Source organism: Juglans microcarpa x Juglans regia, chromosome 4S (assembly GCF_004785595.1).
Source record: "Juglans microcarpa x Juglans regia isolate MS1-56 chromosome 4S, Jm3101_v1.0, whole genome shotgun sequence".
Taxonomy (NCBI): Eukaryota; Viridiplantae; Streptophyta; class Magnoliopsida; order Fagales; family Juglandaceae; genus Juglans; species Juglans microcarpa x Juglans regia.
Window position 1 is genome coordinate 24,469,317 of NC_054601.1, and position 27,991 is coordinate 24,497,307.

Consider the following 27,991-nt stretch of genomic DNA (forward strand, 5'->3'; position numbering starts at 1 on the left):
AGAAAAATAGACTCATTTTAGAAGAAAATAATTATTTTTGTAGAAAATAGTAGGCCACAAATAAACATTTTTCTTGTAGTGATGTATGAAATAATTTATGAGCCTAACTCATTTCATAAAATCGGTTCTACAAGAGAAGATTGTTCATTCCTTATAAACATGCCCGACCAAGACCATGTCCATAGGCAATATATGTGTGATTATTCCTCAACACGGTATGATCAAAGAAGTCTTGTTGATTGCTTATATATGTAGATGTTGCTCTGAAAAATGAAAAACAATTGCACCCCCAGAAATGTTTACAAAAACTTATCCACATGTAAATTAATGTGATAAATTTAATTAATTTGAAAGTTTTAGTGCAATTGGACCCACTAAAATATATACATACATATTATTGTGAAATTAGGAATGTCTAGCTGGCTGTAATGGGCAATTCTTGCATATATATGTTGCATGCAGTACCCTTTTCTCTCCCCTTAATTTCCTTAGGGAGAAAAGTCCTAATATATATTTGAACGAGCTTATATAAGTGCGCGCGTTTACCGGCCAATATCTTTCTGATCAAGGGTTCTGGCGGGTCGTTTTCGCTTTGCTAGGTAGCATGAAAAGTCTTAATTATCTTATCCTACTCATGTTTCAATTCCTACCACTTAATCATAAGAATTCTAGAGTGCAAACAAAAAATTTGAAGACTTGCACAAAAGTGATTGTGCTTATGCAGAGTGCCTTGGAGCATATACAACTTACAAGTAAGAAATTATTTTGTTTATTTTTGGAAAGAATCCACATTAGGATAATCAAAATCCAGAAACTGTTATAAATTAAGCAGATTTACACTTGAATTGAAAATGAAAGAATTGATGGAAAATGAATAAAGAATTGAAAAAATTGCATGCATACAGATGCCATGCATTGATCAACTTCAGATCTTTGATCTAGTTAACAAACCTGCAGTCCTTCCTGACCTCACCCTGTCTTCCTGTGAGAACATCGATGTAACCCATTTTCACCATAGCTGAAGCAAACTTGTTGGCCCAAGCTGCATCATTCCTTGCATTGTTCCTCACAATATTTTTCGTTGAAGAGCTGCTAAAAAGAGTTTGGTCGGATGTCAACAAGCCTCGGTGGTTCTTCAAATCTTTGTAGTACTTGTTATCTAGCTTGTTTGGTGTGAGAACATCTAGTGGCACCGTTGGATCATGTCCATCTCCGGAATTTGATGGTGGGGGACACTTTGCTTTTAAGCTTCTAGCAAATATGGGGTCCATCGAGGGATCTTGTGGATGTGTTGCATTGAAAGAGTATAAGCGAGTTGAGAAGGAAGAACAGTGTGAGACCCCTATAGAATGTGCTCCGGAAAGTGTCACCATTTCATCCAGACTAAGGCCTTTTCTTTCAAAATTTTCTTGTAGTTCCTTGGCATTAAAGGAAGGTGGTGGGAGGTTCACGTCAGGCTCATCCTTCAAAGATACTCTGCCATCACGACGTCCTGATGGCACCGCATAATTTATACCACCCACTTTATAGGAACTGTCACGAGCAGCAAAGGCTACAATGTCTGCACACGACACGGTTTGAGGGCATTGAGATTCAATTTCCGACTTTGCCTCGTAAATCACTTCAAAGCCTCGCAAGCTTTGATTGTTGGCTCTATTTTCTTTCTCTGCTGCATTTCCAGGTGTTGAATCTAGTAGAACGGAAGCATCACAGCCCTGAAGTATTTGACGTGAATGAAATTATATAAGGGGATATTACGATATGGTTTTGCTTTTAAAATATAGGAGATTCAGTACTTTGGGAAAAGAAGAAACAAACATACCCTAACAAAACAGTCATGGAAATGCATTCTGATGAGGCCTGCAGCTATGCCAGGATTTCTTGACACGGCTTTGTTCACAACTTTCCTCACAAGTACTTCAGCAGTAGGACAACTTGTCCTATAAAAGCCCACTTTGAGGGATGCCAACGAGACTGAGGCCATTGTAGACATAGTAAGAAAGAAAATCAAGCAAAAGTATAGGGTTGGCATATTCACCGCGCAACCAATGGACCTCATCTTTTCGAGAGACAATATTAAAGCAACAAACAAGGGAATATATTGGAACGTGAATATGGACGGAAGAATGTTACTGAGAGAGAGATGGTGAAATGAAGTGCTTGAGATATTGGATGGAAGAGTTGATACTATATGTATTTATAGGCAGAGAAAAGGTGAAGATGGAGATTGATGATGATATTGCTATGGGCAGCTGTAGTACTTTGTAAACCATGCAAAACGTGTTATCATACAGCCGCTGCAAATAATCAAGCAGAGAAGTTTGAAGCTGTCTCAGTTTGAACAATTCCATAGTTATAGAGAAGCTTGAAGCCGTCTGAAGTTTGAACACTTCCATATATATATATATATATAATATTCCCTGATCAGTAATTCCCAGTTCCCTTGGCCACCTAATTCCCTGATTTGAATTATTTCTGATCTATTTATATTCTCCTTTTTGGCAAAAGACGTATTCATCGCTTATTGTTTTACTTTCAAACATGTCCAAAAAGCCTCGTTGTTCTAGTACTATTTATATTTTAGAAATGATATTTGTGATTTTAAATTTATTTTTGAAAAAAACAATAGATAAATTTAAAATTTATGTAAAAAAATTATTTTTTTAATGATAAAATTTAATTTTTTTAAAGAAAAAGTACGAGACTTGCGTAATCTAATATTGTATTTAATATTAATCGTTCCTGAAATTCAAAATTAATATGTGGAATATTTTTTATTTAAAATTCAAGTACTCTTGTAATTAAACCAAAACTTATTATATCATTGGCTTTTTTTTTTCTTGACTTTCAAAGGGGTTAAATGGAATTACACGATGGTAATAATATATTATATTAATGCTGAATAGTCAATCGTATACCACACTCTCCATAATCAATAAATATGTTTGGTACATAATAAATATATGGGGCATACGGGACCGCCGGCCAGACCGCTGGCGTGCCGCCAGCCACAAATCTTATTTTTATTTTTTATATTTTATTTTTATATTTTTTTAATATATTTAAATTTTTTTAAAAAGAATAAAAGAAAATATATCAATATATTAAAAATTAATTCTTTAATTATTAAGTAAAAAAAAAATTAAATATACAAGCGCTGAATCATGAAAGTGAGGGGAACTAACATTTTCCAATAAATAAACGTAATAATTACCAATACAACAAAAATTTTAGATATGCGGGTTTGTGAACAAGCTGAAACGTGTCAAGAATCCATGCATAGTCCGTACAGTACCTTTTTCTTGGCCAATCGATGCAAAACAAGAGGACGTTATTATATGTTGCGCTAAAAGAAACTATCAAACTGAAGGTAATTATAAATTATAAATCTTAATTATGTGTAGGTAAAAAAAACCCCTCTATTTAAAACAAAATTGTAAAAAGAGCTATATGATTTTCCTATGGATTATCTTTGGTCTGTGGACTGGACCACGCATGCACATAACACTTCATCGAACTCGATCGGTTGAGTGAAAGCAATCGATTGCAATATGCAGGATCACTAGTCCTTGCAAACGGGGCCGAAACAAACATAACGTCTTGGGTTGCATTTAAGTAGTGAGCTTATCTTAGATATTTTATAAATAATAATACTAAAATATTAAATAATAATAATAAAATAATAAACAATAATACAGAGTATTCTCATAATACTCTAATATCCAAACGGAGCCTTACTCTTATAAAGATATAGATATCACTCTTTTCTTTAGGATTATTGGATTTTAAACTTCAAAAGAATTGATTTACACTTGCATAACATTGAAGAATGAATGTAGAGTACAAAGCATACAGGAAAGAAGAGCCCCAAATAATTTAGTTAACAACCCTACAGTTCTTCCTGATCTCACCCTGGCTTCCTGTGAGAACATCAATAGAACCCATTTTTACCATGGCTGCAGTAAACTTGTAAGCCCATGCGGCACCATGCCTTGCATTGTTCTTCACAATACCCGCAGTGGAAGTGCTGCTCAGAAGAGTTTGATCAGACGTCAATATGCCCCGGCGGTTCTTCAAATCTGTGTAGTATTTATTATCAAGCCTGTTTGGTGTAAGAACATCGAGTGGCACCGTTGGATCATTCACATTTCCAGCATTTTGAGGTGGTCGGGGACACTTTCTTTTCAGATTTCTAGCAAATATGGGGTCCATTGAAGGGTCTTGTGGATGTGTTGCATTGAAAGAGTATAAACGAGTTGAGAAGGAAGAACAATGAGACACGCCTATAGAATGTGCCCCAGAAAGTGTCACCATTTCATCAAGACTCAGACCTTTTCTTGCAAAATTTTCTTGGAGTTGCATGGCATTGAAAGAAGGTGGCGGCAGGTTTTGGGAAGGCTCGTCGCTAAGTGATACCCTGCCATCGCGTCGTCCTGATGGCACTTTATAACTTATGCCTCCAACTTTGTAGGCGCTGTCACGGGCAGCAAATGCTAGAACGTCTGCGCATGAGACAGTTTGTGGGCATTGAGCTTCAAGTTCAGCCTTTGCTTCATCGATCACTTCGAAGCCTCTTAAGCTTGGATTGTTGGCTAGATTTTCCTTCTCTGCTGGATTCCCAGGGGTTGAATCAAGTAGAACGGAGCCATCACAACCCTGTAATAATTGATAGGTGATCAGTGAATATGATTAACATGAGTAGTACTTAAGACATCTATTGCCATAAATTCCATCTACAAATGCTGTTTGACTCAATTTTTCTCTTGAAGATGAATTTGCGAAACGTGCAACGTGCATACGAAGTTTAATACCACAGAAAAAAGAACCTAATTAACAAAGTTAATGGGTTGCAAAGAGCATACCCTGACGAAACAGTCGTGAAAATGCATTCTGATGAGGCCAGCAGCTATGCCAGGGTTCTGTGACAGGGCTTTGTTTACAGCTTTTCTCACAATTGACTCTGCAGAATAACAAGTTGAATGATAGAAACCCACTTTGAGCGATGCCAATGATACTGAGACCATAGTACACATGATGGTTAGAAAGAAAAGCATGAAAATCTTGATGGTTGCCATATTTACTTTCAACCCAGAAACCTCGTTATTGTAATGATCAGAGAATGAAGGAGTCACAGAACTGTGAAAGAGAATGGAGTAAACTATGAGCAGCAAGAATAATGACAAGGGAATGATGGAGGTGGAGGGAATGGTTGAGCCATTTATAGAGAAAAAGGAGAAGTACAGCTTGAGGCTGACGGTTTTACTTTGTAAACCAAAGCGTGTATTGCATAGCAGCGAAGCTTGAAGGTGTCCAAGTTTGAGCTGTTCAAAGCTAGGCAAGAGGAAACCTTCTTCACTGGCTCACTCTCCCACGTACAGTTTCTTATTTTATATATATATATATATATATATATATGCTTGATCTTCTATATATATATTATTGTATATATAAGCTAATCATTCTGAGTGGGTGGTATTGCATATCTTGATCTTTGACTTGCAAAATATGTTAACTGACGACGAGGATGGATAACGTTCAGGATGAAATTTCTAAAATACGAAACAATATTATACATAGTTTTAAATTTGGGGAAATTTCTTAATGGTGCATGCAGTACTAGCTTTTCCTCTAGTCCCCTTTCCCCAGGGTCGATCGGGAGAAATATTTGAAGTCTTTTCAAAAAATTATTTCTGTCAATTTATCAGTCAAGATTTTACTCGTGTTCGACTAGTCGGTCGAGGCCTCTAACTGAAACTGAATTGGTTTTATATCTATCTTATAATTTTGCAACACGCGAGTTCAGTGAGCCTTCAGTATTTTTATCTCCATTTTTCAGCTAGATGGGGTTCTTGTATGTCTTATGACGTTTAAACCAGATATATTAATGAAAGTTTGGTGAGACAGTTCGTGGGACCGCCATTATTATTATTATATATATATATATATGTATATGTATGTATTATATATATTTGCAATATCTAAATAGAGACTCTATGTGTAAACTTTTCGTTAAATGAAAAAAGGTATTATTTTGATAAAAATATTATTGTAATTTTAAAAAAATTTAAAGACGAAATTGACTAAATTTGCATATACATGGAGACTATAAGTAGCATTATTCTATAAAAAATACTATATATATGAAATGAATGACTTGTAAGCAAAGTAATTTACAAAGGATCGAGGTAACATCCACTCTTGCCAGTACTGCCGGGGTACAACCAGGAAACCGCGTGACATATGGATGGATATTGGAAAGTTAGGCCGTCTTCCCATGACTTCGTAGCATTTCTGCATTGGAAGCTATTGAAAATAACCATTTCAATTTACTTAAAATGGCATCCGTCTGGCGAAGATCATATGCCTTGCAGAAGACAGCAGCTTTAATTGCATGGCCAAAGGGCATGTATATATAATGACCAAATCGTACCAAACTTGAAGCTGTCTTTCTTTGAACAGTTCCAGAAGTTGGCCGGCCTACCTCATTGCTGTAAATGAATCATTCTGTTCAATAGTTGACTCGATATGTTAGTCCGGTTAAATTCGAATCGAACTCGATTCGTAAAAAAGAAAAAAAAGTAACCTCGCTCGTAAAAGCAGTTACTCACTCGATTAGTAAATGACACATATTCGACTAAAATCAACTCAACTCAGCCAAAACTAGTTAAGATCCGCTCATTTATGCCCGAGTCGACTCAATTAAAACTCATTCAATTTGGTCATTATAGATGCCATTGAACTTCAGATCTTTGATCTAGTTAACAAGCTTGCAGTCCTTCCTGACCTCACCCTGTCTTCCTGTGAGAACATCGATGTAACCCATTTTCACTATAGCTGAAGCAAACTTGTTGGCCCAAGCTGCATCATTCCTTACATTGTTCCTCACAATATTTTTCGTTGAAGAGCTGCTAAAAAGAGTTTGGTCAGATGTCAACAAGCCTTGGTGGTTCTTCAAATCTTTGTAGTACTTGTTATCTAGCTTGTTTGGTGGGAGAACATCAAGTGGCACCGTTGGATCACGTCCATCTCCAGAATTTGATGGTGGGGGACACTTTGCTTTTAAGCTTCTAGCAAATATGTGGTCCATCGAAGGATCTTGTGGATGTGTTGCATTGAAAGAGTATAACCGAGTTGAGAAGGAAGAACAATGTGAGACCCCTATAGAATGTGCCCTGCAAAGTGTCACCATTTCATCCAAACTAAGGCCTTTTCTTTCAAGATTTTCTTGTAGTTCCTTAGCATTACAGGAAGGTGGTGGGAGGTTCACGTCAGGCTCATCCTTCAAAGATACTCTGCCATCACGACGTCCTGATGGCATCGCATAATTTATACCACCCACTTTATAGGAACTGTCACAAGCAACAAAGGCTAGAATGTCTGCACGCGACACGATTTTTTTTTTTTTTAATGAAGGAGGACGGGACCTCTGAGCTTTATTGAAGAAAAAAATTTCATTTATAGCGGAGGAAAACCGTAGTTACAAGAAACTATATATTGTTGTAAATTACATTTCCATGAAAAGAAACCGTGATACATTTTCAGAACTATCAACTTTCTGGAGCCAAGAGAATATCAGGGGTATGCTAAGGTCGTTCCTCATCCCATGTTCCAACTCACCCAACCATAAAAACTATACCCTCATTGTAGGTAAGCCTACTTTATCAATTCGCAAGAGGCCCCTAATCTGTGATGGGATAGAAGATGATCCGGTCCACAAGCCTGAAAAACCATCAGCCCCCAACTTTGCCAAACCATCCGCCACAGCATTCCTCTTTCTGAAAACATGTTTTATCCTGTGCGAAAAACCAGCAAGCAACACAACAATCTACTCCCAAAACTCTTGTAATTTCCAAATGCCACAGCTACCATTACGTAACCATTTAATCAAAATAGCAGAGTCACATTCAATTTCTACACCCCTCAAGCCCAACTTGGCAGAATGCCGTAAACCATATAACAATGCCATTAATTCAGCATTGTTATTTGTACCGGGCTCTAGTCTTTCAGCATAAGCAAGAATGAGTTCACCCCTATCATTTCTTATAATACCTCTTGCATCTGAAAGACCAGGATTACCTTTACTACAACCATCTGAGTTAAGCTTACACCACCCAAAAATTGGTTTCTGCCACACAACCAATCTCGGCTTCCTCTTAACATTATAATTTATGGTCAAGCCTAAATCTTCCACAATACTTTCATCATCAGCATGCCATTCCTTTACAACCTTGATTTTAAGACCCACCCACGAAATTTAATAAAGGATTTTCCTCCAGACCAACTCTATATTTTCAACCCTTCCCTCCATGTGAACTGTACAGTGCCATAGCCATAATTACCAAGTAATAATGGAAGGAATTAAGCCAAACAACATACCTCTTATATTGGATCTCCTTGCCCTTCGAAACCAAAGCTCAATTTTTTGCCTCCAACTTCCATTTCGATCAGACCTCAGCCCCAACCTCCCAGATATTCTTTTCCAGATTGCAGAGGCCATTTCACCTTCCACCAAGACATGGTTCTGGTCTTCATATGCCCCTCTTGAGCAGCACACACATTTAGAGACAATAGGCACACCAATACTCCAAAGCTTGTCATCAACCGGTAATCCCTTATGCATGGCTTGCCACATAGTAGTAGAGATTTTCTTTGGAAGAGCTGGATGCCAAACCCACTTCATCCAAGGTACCTCTGGGGCCTTTTCTCTGATACACTCGCAAGCGCTACTCACTGAGAAGGACCCGTTTTTTTACCCTTCCCAAAAAATTTTGTTAAGACATTGCTTGCAGTTGTCGAGCTTGGCTAAAACTTCCAAAGTTGCCTCACGACCAATAAGAGAAATTAGCAACTCTTCATTCCAACCAGTTTCTAATTTATCCTCTTATAAGGTTAACTTTGGAGAGACAATATATTCTCTATTCAAACCCAATGGCTCCAATTCAGACCATTTGTCCCACCAAAAGGAAACCTTTCCATCTTTTACCTTCCATCTTGACTGCTTTAAAACCATTGGCACACAATTCATCACCATTCACCAAAACCTTGTTCCTTTACTCAGATCCACCAAGAATATATGAGAATTTTTAATATACTTAGCACGGAAGAATGAAGCCCACAAGGAATTTTCCGCAATAATTTTCCATGCAAATTTCATATGCAAAGCTTGGAAGCTTCTGTAACCCAACTCCACCTTCCCTTGCCGGTCTACAAATTTTTTCCCAAGCAATTCTTTTTCTTTTTTCTTGGGGGTCTGCCATTTTCTATACCCCAAAAGAAAGTGTTGAAACTTTTATTAACAACATCTAAATGCTTTAGGGATGTGTATAACAGATAAAAGATGAACTCGAATATTAGATAGAACATGCCTTAGTAACAATACTCTGGCTCCCTTAGACAACAACTGAGCTTTCCAACCTTTAATTTTCCCTATTACCTTCCTTAACAATTCTTCCAAGTGCCTTGTAAGCAATTTACCTGCAATGATGGGGACCCCTAAATATTTAAAGGGGAGGTTTCCTTGAACAAAACCTATAATCCGAAGGCTTGACCTTCTTCTAGCAGCCTGAATCTTATCAGAGAAGTAAATAGCAATTTTTTCTTTACTCACTACCTGTCATATCCACGCTTCAGACGTCTTCAGGCACTCCATAATAGCCTTTAAGGATTTTTTTTCTACCATTAGCGAAAATCACCACGTCATCAGCATATAAAAGATGAGAGATTAAGGGAGCTCCCTTGGGTGGGAGAAGCTACAAATAGCTCATTTTTCATATTTTTCCTTCAGCAATCTAGTGAGTAACTCTTCTGCTAAAATAAAAAGATATGGCGATAAAGGGTCACCTTGCCGAAGACCCCTACCTCCTTTATAAAAACCCTTAACAGTACCATTCATCACTATCGAGTACCAAACTAAGGTGACACACTGTTCTACCAAACTGCAAACATCATGAGAAAACCAAAAGTCGCCAAAATATTAAGCAGAAATTCTCAGTTCATGCTATCATATGCTTTGGCAAAATTCACCTTAATCAAAACATTTCCTCCTCTCACCTGTTTGTTTAAGCTATGCATTAGTTCCTGTGTTAGGCTCACATTTTCCAAGATACTTCGTCCCAGTATGAATGCCCCTTGTTCCCTAGAGACAAGCCGAGACATCAAAGGGGTAAACCGTTTCACTAATAGCTTAGAACAAACCTTGTAAATTACTGAACACAAGCTAATTGGTCTGAAGTTTTCAAACTCTGTTGGATTGGGCACTTTCGGAATGAGAACTACATAAGACGTATAAAATCTAGGCAACACAGCACCTCTAAAGAAATCCCAAACCGAATCCACTACATTTGTCTTCACGATCTCCCAACATTCTTTGAAAAAATCCGAGCCAAAGCCATCTGGTCCGGTACTACTTTCAACTAGAATTAAGAACAAAACCCCTTTAATATCTTGGATTGATGGATGCTCACACATTTTCTTATTCTCGGCCTCTGTGATGTCTTTGTTAATCCAAAAGGATAAATCTGGGTGATCAGCAACTGGACGAGTTTCCATGAAGTTTTTGAAAAACTCAACCGCTCCCTCAACCGCATTGAACCCACAAAATTAGAATCTTACCTAGCCAAAGCACCATAGAAGCCCATACTCACCTCACCCTTCTCAGCCCAATTATGTTTAGTAATCTGTGTCAGCCTCACTTCTCCCCTTCGAAGCCACACATCAAGTTCTGTTTTTGTCGCCAGTAAAGCAACCACATCCTCCTCTGTATTTGTACTTTGAAGATTCTGATTAAGCGCCTCAATCTCTCGCTCTAACCTGCTTATATGATTGTGTGTCCATCCAAAAATCTATTTATTCTAGATCCTTAAAGCCACCCTCAGTTTCTTTAATTTCCCCACCAATTTCCATAACCCACTCCCATCAACCTGCTCTTCCCAAACTTGCTTCACACGCCTCTGGAAATCTTCATGCAGGGTCCACTTTTGTTGAAACCGAAAGTAAGATGGTCCATAGCTTTCAAAAGGCTTTTCCATCCATACCACCATAGGTCCATGATTCGAGGAGGTTCGAGATAAATATTTCATACAAGCACTAGGGAAACAATCAAAACACGTAGTATTTACCAGAGTTCTATCCAAGCGAGACCAGCTTCTAGTCCTATCTCAATGCCCATTACACCAAGACATAGTCCCTCCCGTGAAAGACATCTCTTGTAAACAATTAACGTCAATGAAAGAGTTAAACTCCCCCTTAGCCACCGTCGATCTTGCCCTTCTTCCTATACGCTCTGTATCCATCCCAATAACGTTAAAATCCCCAACGACAACCCATGCAACATTATCCCTAACCACATCTTAAAGATCATGCCAAAGTTTCCTTCGCTCCTGTAATGTACATTTAGCATATACAAAGGAGATCAAAACACGCTTATCATTTTCCATCACTGAAACAATTATGTGTTGCTCCGACTTCGCCACCATAATGGGTTGAATTCCATTATCCCATAACAGCCACAATTTCCCTCCCTTTACACTATTAGAAGTACCATCATTTAAATGTAACTCGTGCACAAGCTTTGGCAGCCTATCATCCGAGCTAAAAGGTTCCGCTAGGCATAATAACTTCGGCTTAAACATTCGCATTAGCTTTTTAAGCCTCTGTTTCGAGGACCTCAGTCCTCGAATGTTCCACAATATATAGTTGCACTTCATAAATTAAGGCGAGAGAGTTTGCTAGAAACCCGAGTAGAACTTCTAGATTTAAGAACTTTCTTGTGTTGACCATTATTCTCAGAATCCGAAGGCCACTCTTTCATTTTTTCCTTTTTTTTTTTTTCTACTTTGACCTTCAAATTCTGAAATAGAACCAGAAGCCCCATCTCTACCATCATTTTCTCCAACATCATCATCCTCCTCGCTACTTTCATTTACTCCTTCCTGCTGTGATTCAACCACATCCCCAAATAGAGGCCCAACTAATTCCTCAAAGTTTCCCACCACATTCCCAGCACATTCCTCAACCCATACCTCCTCTACCAATTTTATTCCTACACTAGTTAAAATCGCGATTGAATGCTCTACAAAATTATCCTCAACAACATTCCCAATAATTTTTTCTTTACCTCCCGATGAGGCCGCTTCAATTCCCTCAAGGATATCTCCCAGAGATTGTGCAACATCAAGTTGTACCCCCTGGCCTTTTATCTGCTCATGAGCCAGTTCACCTACTTTCTCCCCAACCGGCATACCCTTTGTATTCACTCTTTCTTGTACATGTTGATCCAAAGTTCCAGGAGGAACCTCCTAATTTTCGGTGGCCTCCTTTCGAGCCCAAATATGCTTTGTCTTCCCTCCAAGCAAAGTATTTCGTTTCCTCCCCTTACAGGTCAACCCATTGAGCCCTTGCATATAACATGCTTGACAATATGCGGGTAAGGTTTCATAGACAACCTCCTGCAACCAGCTTCTAGGCTGCCCAGCCGTGCCAATCCAAAACAACATTAATGGAGTTTTCGTGATGTCCATTTCAACGCATACCCGTGCAGCATCAGTTCTAGTGGCACATCATATTGTATTATCCCTACGAAGAAATTTTCCAATGGGAGCCGTTATGTTCCTCAAGAAAGATTCGTGGAAAAAATTCGATGGCAATCTCGGTAACATCACCCACACCGGCACCATAGTAGGCTCCTGATCTTCATTAAATTCTGGTTTCCAATGGAAAACCCTGAATGGTATGCCCTCCACATCACAGGATTCGCGAGCCAAGGATTTCAAAAAATCATCCTCCTTTGCGAAACGCACAAAAATATTCCTAGGTTTTTTCATGGTCGAAACCACCGGCTGGCTAACAAAGCCCCATCGATTCCTGATATACACACATATGCAATCCAATGAGGGCCTTTGTTTGAGAAATTTTAATATCAAGGTAAATTTGAAGGGCATCGTAGAGGCCTCAATTTCTTCTTTTGAAAGTACAAGAAAAACCTCCCCAGCAACCTGTTTTGGAGCTCTAAACGGGATCTGGACTTCAGGAATAGATTGTGGAGACTGGGTAACTAAATCTGCAAATCTATGTAGTCGAGTAGCCAATGCCGAGGGGCCTGGAGGGCCCCCAGTGTCAGCCATCGTGAGCAGAGGCGGCAATCCTAGCAGAGACAATTTTTTCGCGTGCCATATCACCCTATAAAAAAGTGCCTCACTTATTCGAGTAAAACAACCACATGACACAGTTTGAGGGCATTGAGATTCAATTTCCGACTCTGCCTTGTAAATCACTTCAAAGCCTCGCAAGCTTGGATTGTTGGCTCCATTTTCTTTCTCTACTGGATTTCCATGTGTTGAATCTAGTAGAACGGAAGCATCACAGCCCGGAAATATTTAACGTGAATGAAATAATATAAGGGGATATTACGATATGGTTCTGCTTTTAAAATATATGAGATTCAGTACTTTGCGAAAAGAAGAAACAAACATACCCTAACAAAACAGTCATGGAAATGGATTCTAACGAGGCCTGCAGCTATGCCAGGATTTCTTGACACGGCTTTGTTCACAGCTTTCCTCACAATTACTTCAGCAGTAGGACAACGAGACTGAGGCCATAGTAGACATAGTAAGAAAGAAAATCAAGCAAAAATATAGGGTTGGCATATTCACCGTGCAACCAAAGCACCTCATCTTTTCGAGAGACAATATTTAAAGAGCAAAAAACAAGGGAATATATTGGAACAAAGCAAGAATGTTACTGAGAGAGACACTAGAAGGAGAGAGATGTTGAAATGAAGTGTGCGCTTGAGATATTGGATGGAAGAGTTGATACTATATGTATTTATAGGCAGAGAAAAGGTGAAGATGGAGATTGATGATATTGCTATATCATACAGCCGCTGCAAATAATCAAGCAGAGAAGCTTGAAGTTGTCTCAGTTTGAACAATTCCATAGTGATAGATCAGAAGCTTGAAGCCGTCTGAAGTTTGAACACTTCTATATATATATATATATATATATATATTATTCCCTGATCAGTAATTCCCAGGTCCCTTGGCCACCTAATTCCCTGATTTGAATTATTTCTGATCTGTTTATAACTTTATATTCTCCTTAATTTTAGCAAAAGACGTATTCATCGCTTATTGTTTGACTTTCAAATATGTCCACAAAGCCTCCTTGATATTGTTTATATTCTCAAATGATATTTGATATTTGCTTGTAAAATATTTAAGTTTCGAGTATTTTTTTTAAAAAAAAAATGAATAAATTTAAAATCTGCATAAAAAATTATTTTTTAATGATAAACTCTAATTTAAAAAAAAAATATATATATATATATATATATATATATATGCAAGACTTGCACACTATAATATTGTATTTAACATTAATTTTTCTTGAAATTCAAAATTAATATTTGGAATATTTTTATTTAAAATTCAAGTACTCTTGTAATTAAACCAAAACTTATCATCAGCTGCTGCAAAGCAGAGAAATAAAGCAGTCTAAACTAAAGTTTGAAAGGTACTGGTTTTTTTCTTGGCTTTCAAAGGGGTTAAATGAAATTACTCGATGGTAATAATATATTATATTAATGCGCGCTGAATAGTCATCGTATACCACATTCTCAATAATTAATAAATGAGTTTTGTTATATATAATCAAGTTTATGGATTAATGTGCGTATTAATATTATTATTTTTATATTTTAAATTAAATTAATATTATTTTTAATAAAATCTATCTTTTGATCAATTATATTAAATAAGTATGTGTATTAATGCGCACTATAGTTTATAATTAAATTTTTTTTTAATAAATATGTTCGTTACATAATAAATAAACGTAATAATTACCGATACAACAAAAATGGTAGATGTCTGTGGGGTTTGTGAACAATCTGACACGTGTCACGAATCCATGCATCGTACCTACAGTACCTTTTTCTTGGCCAATCGATGCAAAACAAGAGGACGTAATGACATGTTGCAACCAAACTATCAACATGAATGTAATTACTGAAGGGCCCTATGATTGCAGTCGTTTGTTTCTTCTCACGTTTTTTTTAATATCATGTAGTACCTATATTGAAGCCTTTTTTTTTTAAACCCCCAATTTAATTCACAGCACAATATGTCCGTTTGGATAGTAAGAAAAAATGAAATAATTTTAAATTAAAATTAGAAATTGAATAAAATATTATTAAAATATTATTTTTTAATATTATTATTATTTTAAGATTTAAAAAAATTAAATTATTTATTATATTTTGAGTAAAAATTTAAAAAATTTATAATAATGAGATTAGATAAAATAAAACCGTTTCTCTATCCCAAACAGAACCTAATTACTAATTATTAAACTGGAAACTTATAACCCAACTTACTTTGCCACATTTGTTTTCTTTTTTTTATTTTCCTTTTTTTTTTTTTTTTGAGCTCAGTGATGATCAGATATTAAACAAGGGTATAAATGATCAAACTTCAATACTTCTTATAAGAAGGTCAATTGGTGTCAATTTTAATAGATTAGAACTGCAAATAAAGAAAATGACAATAACTTGCGATTGCAAAATATATTTTTTTATATCATCATTATCAAAACTACTCTTAATTAAAAGTCTTGGTGCTAATCATTTTCAAGACAACTTTCAATCACTATTTTTTTTTTTTTTTTTTTTTTTTTTTTTACCATCACATGACGGACTGCCACCCCAAAAGACAATCCGGACATCCACTAGTGGTGGAACCACCGGAATCCGGCTGCCGACAACCACAGCTTTCATCAAGTTATTTTAAAAAAAAAAATAGAAATCTTAATTATGTGTAGGTAAAAAAAAACCCTCTAATTAAAACAAAATTGTAAAAAGAGTTATATAATTTTCCTATGGATTATATCTTAGGTCTGTGGACTGGACCATGCACATAACACTTCATTGAACACGGTTGAGTGAAAGCAATCGATTACAATATGGATCACTCCTTTCAAACGGGGCCGAAACAAACATCATGTCTTACTCTTATATATAAAGATATATATATCACTCTACTTTTTAGATCAACCGAATTTTCTTTAAGATTATTGGGTTTTAAACTTCAAAAGAATTGATTTACACTTCCATAACATTGAAGGATGAATGTAGAGTACAAAGCATCAGGAAAGAAAAGCCCCAAATAATTTAGTTGACAACCCTACAGTTCTTCCTGATCTCACCCTGGCTTCCTGTGAGAACATCAATAGAACCCATTTTTACCATGGCTGCAGCAAACTTGTAAGCCCATGCTGCACCATGCCTTGCATTGTTCTTCACAATACCCGCAGTGGAAGTGCTGCTCAGAAGAGTTTGATCAGACGTCAATATGCCCCGGCGGTTCTTCAAATCTGTGTAGTATTTATTATCAAGCCTGTTTGGTGTAAGAACATTGAGTGGCACCGTTGGATCATTCACATTTCCAGCATTTTGAGGTGGTCGGGGACACTTTCTTTTCAGATTTCTAGCAAATATGGGGTCCATTGAAGGGTCTTGTGGATGTGTTGCATTGAAAGAGTATAAACGAGTTGAGAAGGAAGAACAATGAGACACGCCTATAGAATGTGCCCCAGAAAGTGTCACCATTTCATCAAGACTCAGGCCTTTTCTTGCAAAATTTTCTTTGAGTTGCATGGCATTGAAAGAAGGTGACGGCAGGTTTTGGGAAGGCTCGTCGCTAAGTGATACCCTGCCATCGCGTCGTCCTGATGGCACTTTATAACTCATGCCTCCAACTTTGTAGGCGCTGTCACGGGCAGCAAATGCTAGAACGTCTGCGCATGAGACAGTTTGTGGGCATTGAGCTTCAAGTTCAGCCTTTGCTTCATCGATCACTTCGAAGCCTCTTAAGCTTGGATTGTTGGCTGGATGTTCCTTCTCTGATGGATTCCCAGGGGTTGAATCAAGTAGAACGGAGCCGTCACAACCCTGTAATAATTGATAGGTGATCAGTGAATATGATTAACATGAGTAGTACTTAAGACATCTATTGCCATAAATTCCTTCTACAAATGCTGTTTGACTCAATTTGTCTCTTGAAGATGAATTTGCGAAACGTGCAACGTGCATACGAAGTTTAACACCACAGAAAAAGGAACCTAATTAACAAAGTTAATGGGTTGCAAAGAGCATACCCTGACGAAACAGTCGTGAAAATGCATTCTGATGAGGCCAGCAGCTATGCCAGGGTTCTGTGACACGGCTTTGTTTACAGCTTTTCTCACAATTGACTCTGCAGAATAACAAGTTGAATGATAGAAACCCACTTTGAGCGATGCCAATGATACTGAGACCATAGTACACATGATGGTTAGAAAGAAAAGCATGAAAATCTTGATGGTTGCCATATTTACTTTGCAACCCAGAAGCCTCGTTATTGTAATGATCAGAGAATGAAGAAGTCACAGAACTGTGAAAGAGAATGGAGTAAACTATGAGCAGCAAGAATAATGACAAGGGAATGATGGAGATGGAGGGAATGGTTGAGCCATTTATAGAGAAAAAGGTGAAGTACAGCTTGAGGCTGACGGTTTTACTTTGTAAACCAAAGCGTGTATTGCATAGCAGAGAAGCTTGAAGTTGTCCAAGTTTGAGCAGTTCAAAGCTAGGTATATAAGAGGAAACCTTCTTCACTGGCTCACTCTCCCACGTAAAGTTTCTTATTTTATATACATATATATATATATATATGCTTGATCTTCTATATATTATTGTATATATATATATATATATATATAAGCTAATCATTCTGAGTGGGTGGTATTGCATATCTTCTTTGACTTGCAAAATATGTTAACTGACAACGAGGATGGATAACGTTCAGGATGAAATTTCTAAAATACGAAACAATATTATACATAGTTTAAAATTTGGGGAAATTTCTTAATGGTGCATGCAGTACTAGCTTTTCCTCTAGTCCCCTTTCCCCAGGGTCGATCGGGAGAAATATTTGAAGTCTTTTCAAAAAATTATTTAATTTCTGTCAATTTATCAGTCAAGTTTTTACTCGTGTTCGACTAGTCGGTCGAGACCTCTAACAGAAATTAAATTGGTTTTGTATGTCTAATAATTTTGCAACACGCGAGTTGATCAGCTAGATTTTATCAGCTAGATAGGGTTCTTGTATATGTGTCTTATGACGTTTAAACCAGATATATTAATGAAAGTTTGGTGAGACATGGTACGTAGGGCCGCCAATATATATTATATATATATATATATATGGAAAAGAGAAATTCTATTTACAGTCTCTAAATAGAAATTATATGTACAAACTCTTTATTAAATAGAAAAAAATATCATTTTAATAAGTATATTATTGTAATTTTAAAAAAATTTAAAGATAAAATTGACTAGACCTGTACATGTATGCAGTCTCTATTTGAAAACTGTACATAGCATTGCTCTATGAAAAATACTATATATATATAATATTTATATATATATATATATATGAAATGAATGACTTGTAAGCAAAGTAATTTACAAAGGATCGAGGTAACATCCACTCTTGCCAGTACTGCCTGGGAACAACCAGCCAACCGCGTGACATATGGATGGATATTGGAAAGTTAGGCCGTATTCCCATGACAATTGGTAGCATTTCTGCATGGAACCCATTGAAAATCCATTTCAATTTACTTAAAAAGTCAGCCTCTGTTGAAGATCATATGCCTTGCAGAAGACAGCTTTAATTGCATGGCAGGCCAAAGGGCATGTATATATAATAATGAGCAAATCGTATCAAACTTGAAGCTGTCCTTGTTTGAACAGTTCCAGCAGTTGGCCGGCCTCCCTCCATTACTCACGTAGGGCTGTAAATGAATTATTATGTTCGATAGTCCATTCGATATATTCGTCCAGTTAAATTTAAATTGAATTCGACTCGTGAAAAAAAAAATCGCTCGTGAAAGCAGATACTCACTCAATTTGCGAATGACACATATTCGACTAAAATCGACTCGACTTAGTTAAAGTTAGTTAAGGTCCGCTCATTTATATCCGAGTCAACTCAATTAAAACTCATTCAATTTTGTCGTTATAGATGCCATTGAACTTCAGATCTTTGATCTAGTTAACAAACCTGCAGTCCTTCCTAACCTCACCCAGTCTTCCTGTGAGAACATCGATGTAACCCATTTTCACCATAGCTGCAGCAAACTTGTTGGCCCAAGCTGCATCATTCCTTGCATTGTTCCTCACAATATTTTTCGTTGAAGAGCTGCTAAAAAGAGTTTGGTCAGATGTCAACAAGCCTTGGTGGTTCTTCAAATCTTTGTAGTACTTGTTATCTTGCTTGTTTGGTGTGAGAACGTCTAGTGGCACTGTTGGAAAACGTCCATCTCTGGAATTTGATGGTGGGGGACACTTTGCTTTTAAGCTTCTAGCAAATATGGGGTCCATCGAGGGATCTTGTGGATGTGTTGCATTGAAAGAGTATAACCGAGTTGAGAAGGAAGAACAATGTGAGACCCCTATAGAATGTGTTCCGAAAAGTGTCACCATTTCATCCAGACTAAGTTTTCTTTCAAAATTTTCTTGTAGTTCCTTGGCATTAAAGGAAGGTGGTGGGAGGTTCACGTCAGGCTCATCCTTCAAAGATACTCTGCCATCACGACGTTCTGATGGCACCGCATAATTTATACCACCCACTTTATAGGAACTGTCACGAGCAGCAAAGTCTAGAATGTCTGCACACGACACGACTATTTTTTTTTTTTTTTGTTTAATGGAGGACGGGACCTCCGAGCTTTATTGAAGAAAAAAACCTTACTTATAACAAAGGAAAACCGTAGTTACAAGAAACTATATATTGCTATAAATTACATTTCCATGAAAAGAAACAGTGATACATTTCCAAAACTATCAACTTTCTGGAGCCAAGAGAATATCAGGGGTATGCCAAGGTCGTTCCACATCCCATGTTCCAAGCCACCCAACCATAAAAACTACACCCTCATAGCAGGTAAGTCTGCTTTATCAATTCGCAAAAGGCCCCTAATCTGTGATGGGATAGAAGATGATTCGGTCCACAAGCTTGAAAAACCATCAGCCCCCAACTTTCCCAAACCATCCTTCACAACATTCCCCTCTCTGAAAACATGTTTTATCCTGTGCGAAAAACCAGCAAGCAACACAACAATCTCCTCCCAAAACTCTTGTAATTTCCAAATGCCACAGCTACCATTACGTAACCATTTAATCAGAATAGCAGAGTCACATTCAATTTCTAGACCCCTCAAGCCCAACTAGGCAGAATGCCGTAAACCATATAACAATCCAATTAATTCAGCATTATTATTCGTACCGGGCTCTAGTCTTTTAGCATAAGCAAGAATGAGTTCACCCCTATCATTTCTTATAATACCTCCTGCACCTGAAAGACCAAAATTACCTTTACTACATCTATCTGAGTTAAGCTTACACTACCCAAAAAATTGTTTCTGCCACAACCAATCTCGGCTTCCTCTTAACATTATAATTTATGGTCAAGCCTAAATCTTCAGCAATACTTTCATTATCAGCATACCATTCCTTTACAACCTTGATTTTAAGACCCACTCACGAAATCCAATAAAGGATTTTCCTCCAGACTGACTCTATATTTTCAACCCTTCCCTCCATGTGAACTGTACAACGCCATAGCCATAATTGCCAAGTAATAATGGAAGGAATTAAGCCAAACAACATACCTCTTATATTGGATCTCCTTGCCCTTCGAAACCAAAGCTCAATTTTTTGCCTCCAGCTTCCATTTCGATCAGACCTCAGCCCCAACCTCCCAGATATTCTTTTCCAGATTGCAGAGGCCATTTCACCTTCCACCAAGACATGGTTCTGGTCTTCATATGCCCCTCTTGAGCAGCGCACACATTTGGAGACAATAGGCACACCAATACTCAGAAGCTTGTCATCAACCGATAATCGCTTATGCATGGTTTGCCACATAGTACTAGAGATTTTCTTTGGAAGAGCTGGATGCCAAACCCACTTCATCCAAGGTACCTCCGGGGCCTTTTCTCTGATACACTCCCAAGCGCTACTCACTGAGAATGACTCTTTTTTTACCCTTCCCAGAAAATTTTGTCAAGACCCTACTTCCAGTTGCTGAGTTTGGCTAAAACTTCCAAAGTTGCCTCACGACCAATAAGAGAAATTAGCAACTCTTCATTCCAACCAATTTCTGATTTATCCTCTTGTAAGGTTAACTTTGGAGAGATAATATTTTCTCTATTCAAACCCAATGGCTCCAATTCAGATCATTTGTCCCACCAAAAGGAAACCTTTCCATCTTTTACCTTCCATCTTGATTGCTTTAAAACCACTGCACACAGTTCATCACCATTCACCAAAACCTTGTTCCTTTACTCAGATCCACCAAGGATATATGAGAATTTTTAATATACTTAGCATGGAAGAATGAAGCCCACAAGGAATTTTCCGCAATAATTTTCCATGCAAATTTCATATGCAAAGCTTTTTGGACCTCTTGAAGCTTCTGTAACCCAACTCCACCTTCCCTTGCCGGTCTACAAATCTTTTCCCAAGCAATCCTTTTTTTTTTTTTTTTTTGGTCTGCCATTTTCTATACCCCAAAAGAAAGTGCTGAAACTTTTATTAACAACATCTAAAAATGCTTTAGAAACGTGTATAACAGATAAAAGATGAACTGGAATATTAGATAGAACATGAGCATCCACATTGGTCTATGCATATGTATATGCAAAGTCATATTTGCATAATATGACCCTAAAATCCTCTACATTGACTTATGCATATCCAAATATTTAGCTAGGTATGAACAGTGCTTATCTAAATTTGGATAACTACTATTCACTCCACAAAACGTATTTTAATCATTATTTCTCTATCCACCCACTCTCTCTCTCTCTCAATCTTTTCATTTTCTCCCTCCTTCAACAACACAACAAACCTTCACCTGCATATTCATTTTATTATTATAACATATTATTTTATTTTTTTCATTTTATTATATTTTAATATAATATATAAAAAAATATATATTTTTTATTATTGCATTTGTATTATTATTTTCAAATGTATGTAGTGCCTGCTAATTATAAAATATATGTAAAAAAATTGATTTTAGAAAAAAATTAATAATAATAAAATAATAATATTTTATTATTATTTTATCTCAAATATGCATAAGCCAATGTGAGAATTTTACTTGAATGGCAAAGTGGTTATGCAAAAGAGGTGATTTTGCATATGCATATGCATAGACCAATGCTAATGCTTTAACAATACTCTGGCTCCCTTAAACAACAACCGAGCTTTCCAACCTTCAATTTTCCCTATTACCTTCCTTAGCAATTCTTCTAAGTGCCTTGTAAGCAATCTACCTGTAATGATGGGGACCCCTAAATATTTAAAGGGGAGGTTTCCTCGAAGAAAACCTGTAATTCGAAGGCTTGACCTTCTTCTAGTAGCCTAAATCTTATCAAAGAAGTAAATAGCAGTTTTTTCTTTACTCACTACCTATCATGTCCACGCTTCATACGTCTTCAGGCACTCCATAACAGCCTTTAAGGATTTTTTTTCTACCATTAGCGAAAATCACCACGTCATCAGCATATAAAAGATGAAAAATTAAGGGAGCTCCCTTTGGATGGGAGAAGCTACTAATAGCTAATTTTTCATATTTTTCCTTCAGCAATCTAGTGAGTAACTCTTCTACTAAAATAAAAAGATGTGGCGATAAAGGGTCACCTAGCCGAAAACCCCTACCTCCTTTATAGAAACCCTTAACAGTACCATTCATCACTATCGAGTACCAAACTAAGGTGACACACTGTTCTACCAAATTGCAAACATCATGAGAAAAACCAAAAGCCGCAAAATATTAAGCAGGAATTCTCAGTTCATGCTATCATATGCTTTGGCAAAATCCACCTGAATCAAAACATTTCCTCCTCTCACCTGTTTGTTTAAGCTATGCATTAGTTCCTGTGTTAGGCTCACATTTTCTAAGATACTTTATCCTGGTATGAAGGCCCCTTGTTCCCTAGAGACAAACCGAGACATCAAAGGGGTAAACCGTTTCACTAACAGCTTAGAACAGACCATGTAAATTACTGAACATAGGCTAATTGGTCTGAAGTTTTCAAACCCAGTTGGATTGGGCACTTTTGGAATGAGAACTACATAAGACGTAGTATAAAATGGCAACACAACACCTCTAAAGAAAACCCAAACCGCATCTACTACATCTGTATTCACGATCTCCCAGTATTCTTTGAAAAAACTCGAGCCAAAGCCGTCTAGTCCAGGACTACTTTCAACTGGAATCGAGAACATAACCTCTTTAATATCTTGGATTGAAGGAAGCTCACACATTTTCTTATTCTCGACCTCTGTGATGTCTTTGTTAATCCAAAGGGATAAATCTGGGTGATCAGCAACTGGACGAGTTTCCATGAAGTTTTTGAAAAACTCAACCGCTTCCTCATGCACTGCTTCTAGCGAGGAGAAATTCCAACCATCCCTCAGCCGCATTGAACCCACAAAATTAGAATCTCGCCTAGCCAAAGCACGATAGAAGCTCATACTCACCTCACCCTTTTCAGCCCAATTATGTTTAGTAATCTACGTCAGCCTCACTTCTTCCCTTTGAAGCCACACATCGAGTTCTATTTTTGTCGCAAGTAAAGCAACCACATCCTCCTCTGTATTTGTACTTTGAAGATTCTGATCAAGTGCTTCAACCTCCCGCTCTAACCTGCTTATATGATTGTGTGTCCATCCAAAAATCTGTTTATTCTAGATCCTTAAAGCCACCCTCAGTTTCTTTAATTTCCCCGCCAATTTCCATAGCCATCTCCCATCAACCTACTCTTCCCAGACTTGCTTCACACACCTTTGCAAATCTTCATGCAGAGTCCACATTTGTTGAAACCGAAAGTAAGATGGTCCATAACGCTCAAAAGGCTTTTCCATCCATACCACCTTAGGTGCATGATCCGAGGAGGTTCGAGATAAATATTTCATTCAAGCACTAGGGAAAAAATCAAAACACGTAGTATTTACCAGAGTTCTATCCAAGCGAGACCAGCTTCTAGTCCAATCTCCATGCCCATTACACTAAGACATAGGCCCTCCCGTGAAAGACATCTCTTGTAAACAATTAACATCAATGAAAGAGTTAAACTCCCCCATAGCCACCGTCGATCTTGCCCTTCCACCTCTACGCTCTGTATCCATCCTAATAACGTTGAAATCCCCAACGACAACCAATGCAACATTATCAGTAACCACATCTGAAAGATCATGCCAAAGTTTCCTTCACTCTTGCACCGTACATTTAGCATATACAAAGGAGATCAAAACACGCTTATCATTTTCCATCACTGAAATAGTTATGTGTTGCTCCGACTTCGCCACCATAACGGGTTGAATTCCATTATCCCATAACAGCCACATTTTCCCTCCCTCTACACTATTAGAAGTACCATCCTTCAAATGTAACTCATGCACAAGCTTTGGCAGCCTATCATCTGAGCTAAAAGGTTCCACTAGGCATACTAACTTCGGCTTAAACATTCACATCAGCTTTTTAAGCCTTTATTTCGAGGACCTCAGTCCTCGGATGTTCCAAAACATATAGTTACACTTCATAAATTAAGGTGAGAGGGTTTGCTAGGAACCTAAGTAGAAGTTCTAGATTTAAGAACTTTCTTGTGTTGACCATTATTCTCAGAATCCGAAGGCCAATCTTTAATTTTTTTCCTTATTTTGTTTTTCCACTTTGAGCTTTAGATTTCGAAATAGAACCAGAGGCCCCATCTCTGCCATCATCTTCTCCAACATCATCATCCTCCTCGCTACTTTTATTTACTCCTTCCTGCTATGATTCAACCACATCCCCAAATAGAGGCCCAACTAATTCCTCAAAGTTTCCCACCACATTCCCATCACATTTCTCAACCCGTACCTCCTCTGCCAAATTTATTCCTACACTAGTTAAAATCACGGTTGAATGCTCTACAAAATTATCCTCAACAACATTCCCAACAATTTGATCTTTACCTCCCGACAAGACCGCTTCAATTCCCTCAAGGATATCTTCCAGGGATTGTGGAACATCAAGTTGTACCCCTGGCCTTTTATCTGCTCATGAGCCAGTTCACCTACTTTCTCCCTAGCTGGCATACCCTTTGTATTCACTCTTTCTTGCACTGGTTGATCTGAAGTTCCAGGAGGAACCTCCTGATTTTCGGTGGCCACCTTTTGAGCCCAAATATGCTTTGCCTTCCCTCCAAGCAGAGTATTTCGTTTCCTCCCCTTACAGGTCAACCCATTGTGCCCATGCATATGACATGCTTGACAATATGCGGGTAAGGTTTCATAGACAACCTCCTGCAACCAGCTTCTAGGCTGCCCAGTCGTGCCAATCCAAAACGACATTAATGGAGTTTTTGTGATATCCATTTCAACACATACCCGTGCAGCATCAGTTCTAGTGGCACATCGTGTGGTATTATCCCTACGAAGAAATTTTCCAATGGGAGCCGTTATGTTCCTCAAGAAAGATTCGTGGAAAATTCGGCGGCAATCCCGATAACGTCACCCACACTAGCACCATAGTAGGCTCCTAATCTTCATTAAATTTCGGTTTCCAATGGAAAGCCCTGTATGGTATGCCCTCCACATCATAGGATTCGCAAGCCAAGATTTCATAAAATCATCCTCCTTTGCGAAACGCACAAAAATATTCCTAGATTTTTTCATGGCCGAAACTACTGGTTGGCTAGCAAGGCCCCATCAAAACCTGATATACGCACGTATGCAATCCATTGAGGACCTTTTTTCTGAGAAATTTTAATATCAAGGCAAATTTGAAGGGGATCGCAGAGGCCTCAATTTCTTCTTTTGCAAACAACAAAAACCTCCCCAGCAACCTGTTTTGTAGCTCTAAACGGGACCTGGACTTCAGGAATAGGTTGTGGACACTGGGTAACTAAATCTGCAAAACTACGCAGTCGAGCAGCCAATGCTGTAACACCCTGTATTTTAGTATATTTTTAATTGATTGGTTATTTTTATTAATTTTAATATTGATTCTCTTGTTTTAAGTTTATCGGATTTTTTGTTGATTTATTTTTAAGATTTTTAATTTGTGAAAATTATTTTGATATGCTTTATTAATATTAATTATTGTTATGCATTTAAATTTCTCTTTATTTTAAATTAATTTATTGTTGGATTTAATTATTTTATTTTCATTTAATCACTACGTTTAAATTATTTTATTTGACTTGCCGTTTCAAAATCTTTTTCGTTGGATCATTTGTGTGACCCAAGATGTGAGGATTGGATCTCATTTCTTTTCCTCACTTTTTCTTTCCCTTTTTCTTTTTCCTCTTTTTCTTTTCTTCTTCTTTTCTTTTTCTCCTCATTTCTTTTTCTCCTCTCTCTTTCTTCTCCCGCGTGTGAATTCCCTCTCTCTCTCTCCCCGTTCGTGCGTCGTCCACCACAGCACCGTCGTGCGCCACCCATTGTCGTCATCACCCCTCCCATTTTCTTCCCCTCCAGCCGGCGACCATACCCTCCAGTTTCTAGCTCCTCTCGTGCTGCCGTGAGCCCCCACGCATGGCTTCAAGCCGCAGCACCCCTTGAGCTCTTGTGCCTCCTTTGTGCTGCCATTGGCCACCACCTCTTAACCACATCACCGACTACCCCCCAGCTACCTAACCCACCCATCCTCAACTCCGATCCGCCACCGGTGAAGTCCATCCAACTCCATTTTCATTTTGGGCTTTTTGGACTTCAACCGCCCTCTACGCCGCCACCCACGGCCAACCACCACCACCATTAACTTCACCAACATCCCTATGCCATTCCCTAGTAATCACAAGTTTTCGTTTACCTCCGTTCAAAACCTAGCATTTTGAGACCCACGGTCATAGTGCATTTTGCACTGTTACTTTGTTGTACCGCTCTTCTAGCACCTCCATGATCCTTCGAAAATTATACTATAGCACTATAAGTATTTTCCCAAAGAACTTTCGTGATTTAAATGTATTTTTGCACTAACTCATTTTTACTGTGATTTGGTTGGTTGTGTCAGACTGAGTCCAAGGAGTAAGGGGGTCGGATGGATTGGAGGATGGAGTTGTTTGTGTGACTAGTCTATGCTATGATCTGTTGGTTGTTGGATATTGTGTCGTATCATGTACATTGCATATTTGCACGCATGTTCATGCTTGTAAATGAAAACTGGGTTTTTGCATGATTGCATACATGTTCATGTGTATTTTTGAAAACTGGATTTTCATGTGAGAAGTTTTGAGTGCATGTGTATCACAACCCCAAGCTGAGATAGGGCATTATCTTAGTGGAGCTCATCTAGTCACTCGGGAACGAAATATACTGAGTGACGTCCCCTGGGTTGTCGCTAGGCGACAACAGGATCGGACGAGATGGTAACGCTCTCGTGCCAACTCTGTGGCCCCTCTACTAGTGGGAGCTAGATGATGCTTGGCCACGAACGCGCTGGTCGCGGAATTGGGCATCGCTCGTTACGAAGTCACTCGCACGGTCGTTACCCGTGGTGTGACGAAGGTAGCCAAGGTGTGCGGATTATTCTTATGGGAGATCATGGTGCATACGGTTAAAATGGATTATTTGTTTTGGGCCATTTTCTAGGAAAATGGTGGATTATTGATTTGGGCCATTTCTGGGAAAATGGCAGGAAAAATGTTTTATGGAAATATTTTAGGACAAAAATGGAATTTTGGCGTGCGTTGAAAAATATTCATTTTCAGGAAAAATGTTATTTTAGGTCTAATGCATATTCCATCATATGCATGTATAGTTATTGGTTGCATTAATGCATTTTTATTTTCGAGGATTGTTTGGATTATTACTTACCTGCGATACATTTTTATGGTAATGAAGATTTTGATGCAGATGATGCTAAGAGTGAGCCTGAAGATTCAGCTCCGCCGGAAG

General features: G+C 37.9%; 5 protein-coding genes across 5 annotated transcripts; all 5 read right to left on the reverse strand.

Moving 5' to 3' along the window:
* Window positions 1–938: 938 nt before the first annotated feature.
* LOC121262195 (peroxidase 5-like) lies at window positions 939–2,059 on the reverse strand. The gene is made up of 2 exons (XM_041164596.1): window positions 1,823–2,059; window positions 939–1,715 (listed from the first exon to the last, which is right to left on the reverse strand). The coding sequence occupies exons 1-2, from the start codon at window positions 2,057–2,059 to the stop codon at window positions 939–941; spliced, it is 1,014 nt and encodes a 337-aa protein (XP_041020530.1).
* A 1,710-nt stretch (window positions 2,060–3,769) lies between these two features.
* On the reverse strand, window positions 3,770–5,075 carry LOC121261896 (peroxidase 5-like). Its single transcript, XM_041164303.1, has 2 exons — window positions 4,863–5,075; window positions 3,770–4,656 (listed from the first exon to the last, which is right to left on the reverse strand). The coding sequence occupies exons 1-2, from the start codon at window positions 5,073–5,075 to the stop codon at window positions 3,877–3,879; spliced, it is 993 nt and encodes a 330-aa protein (XP_041020237.1). The 3' UTR covers window positions 3,770–3,876.
* Window positions 5,076–6,754: 1,679 nt separating this feature from the next.
* LOC121262196 (peroxidase 5-like) lies at window positions 6,755–13,673 on the reverse strand. The gene is made up of 4 exons (XM_041164597.1): window positions 13,653–13,673; window positions 13,473–13,588; window positions 13,211–13,365; window positions 6,755–7,377 (listed from the first exon to the last, which is right to left on the reverse strand). The coding sequence occupies exons 1-4, from the start codon at window positions 13,671–13,673 to the stop codon at window positions 6,755–6,757; spliced, it is 915 nt and encodes a 304-aa protein (XP_041020531.1).
* Window positions 13,674–16,010: 2,337 nt separating this feature from the next.
* Window positions 16,011–17,482, reverse strand: LOC121261897 (peroxidase 5-like). Its single transcript, XM_041164304.1, has 2 exons — window positions 17,152–17,482; window positions 16,011–16,945 (listed from the first exon to the last, which is right to left on the reverse strand). The coding sequence occupies exons 1-2, from the start codon at window positions 17,362–17,364 to the stop codon at window positions 16,166–16,168; spliced, it is 993 nt and encodes a 330-aa protein (XP_041020238.1). The 5' UTR covers window positions 17,365–17,482; the 3' UTR covers window positions 16,011–16,165.
* A 1,605-nt stretch (window positions 17,483–19,087) lies between these two features.
* Window positions 19,088–20,953, reverse strand: LOC121262197 (peroxidase 5-like). The gene is made up of 4 exons (XM_041164598.1): window positions 20,710–20,953; window positions 20,279–20,393; window positions 19,970–20,197; window positions 19,088–19,766 (listed from the first exon to the last, which is right to left on the reverse strand). The coding sequence occupies exons 1-4, from the start codon at window positions 20,951–20,953 to the stop codon at window positions 19,088–19,090; spliced, it is 1,266 nt and encodes a 421-aa protein (XP_041020532.1).
* Window positions 20,954–27,991: the final 7,038 nt, after the last annotated feature.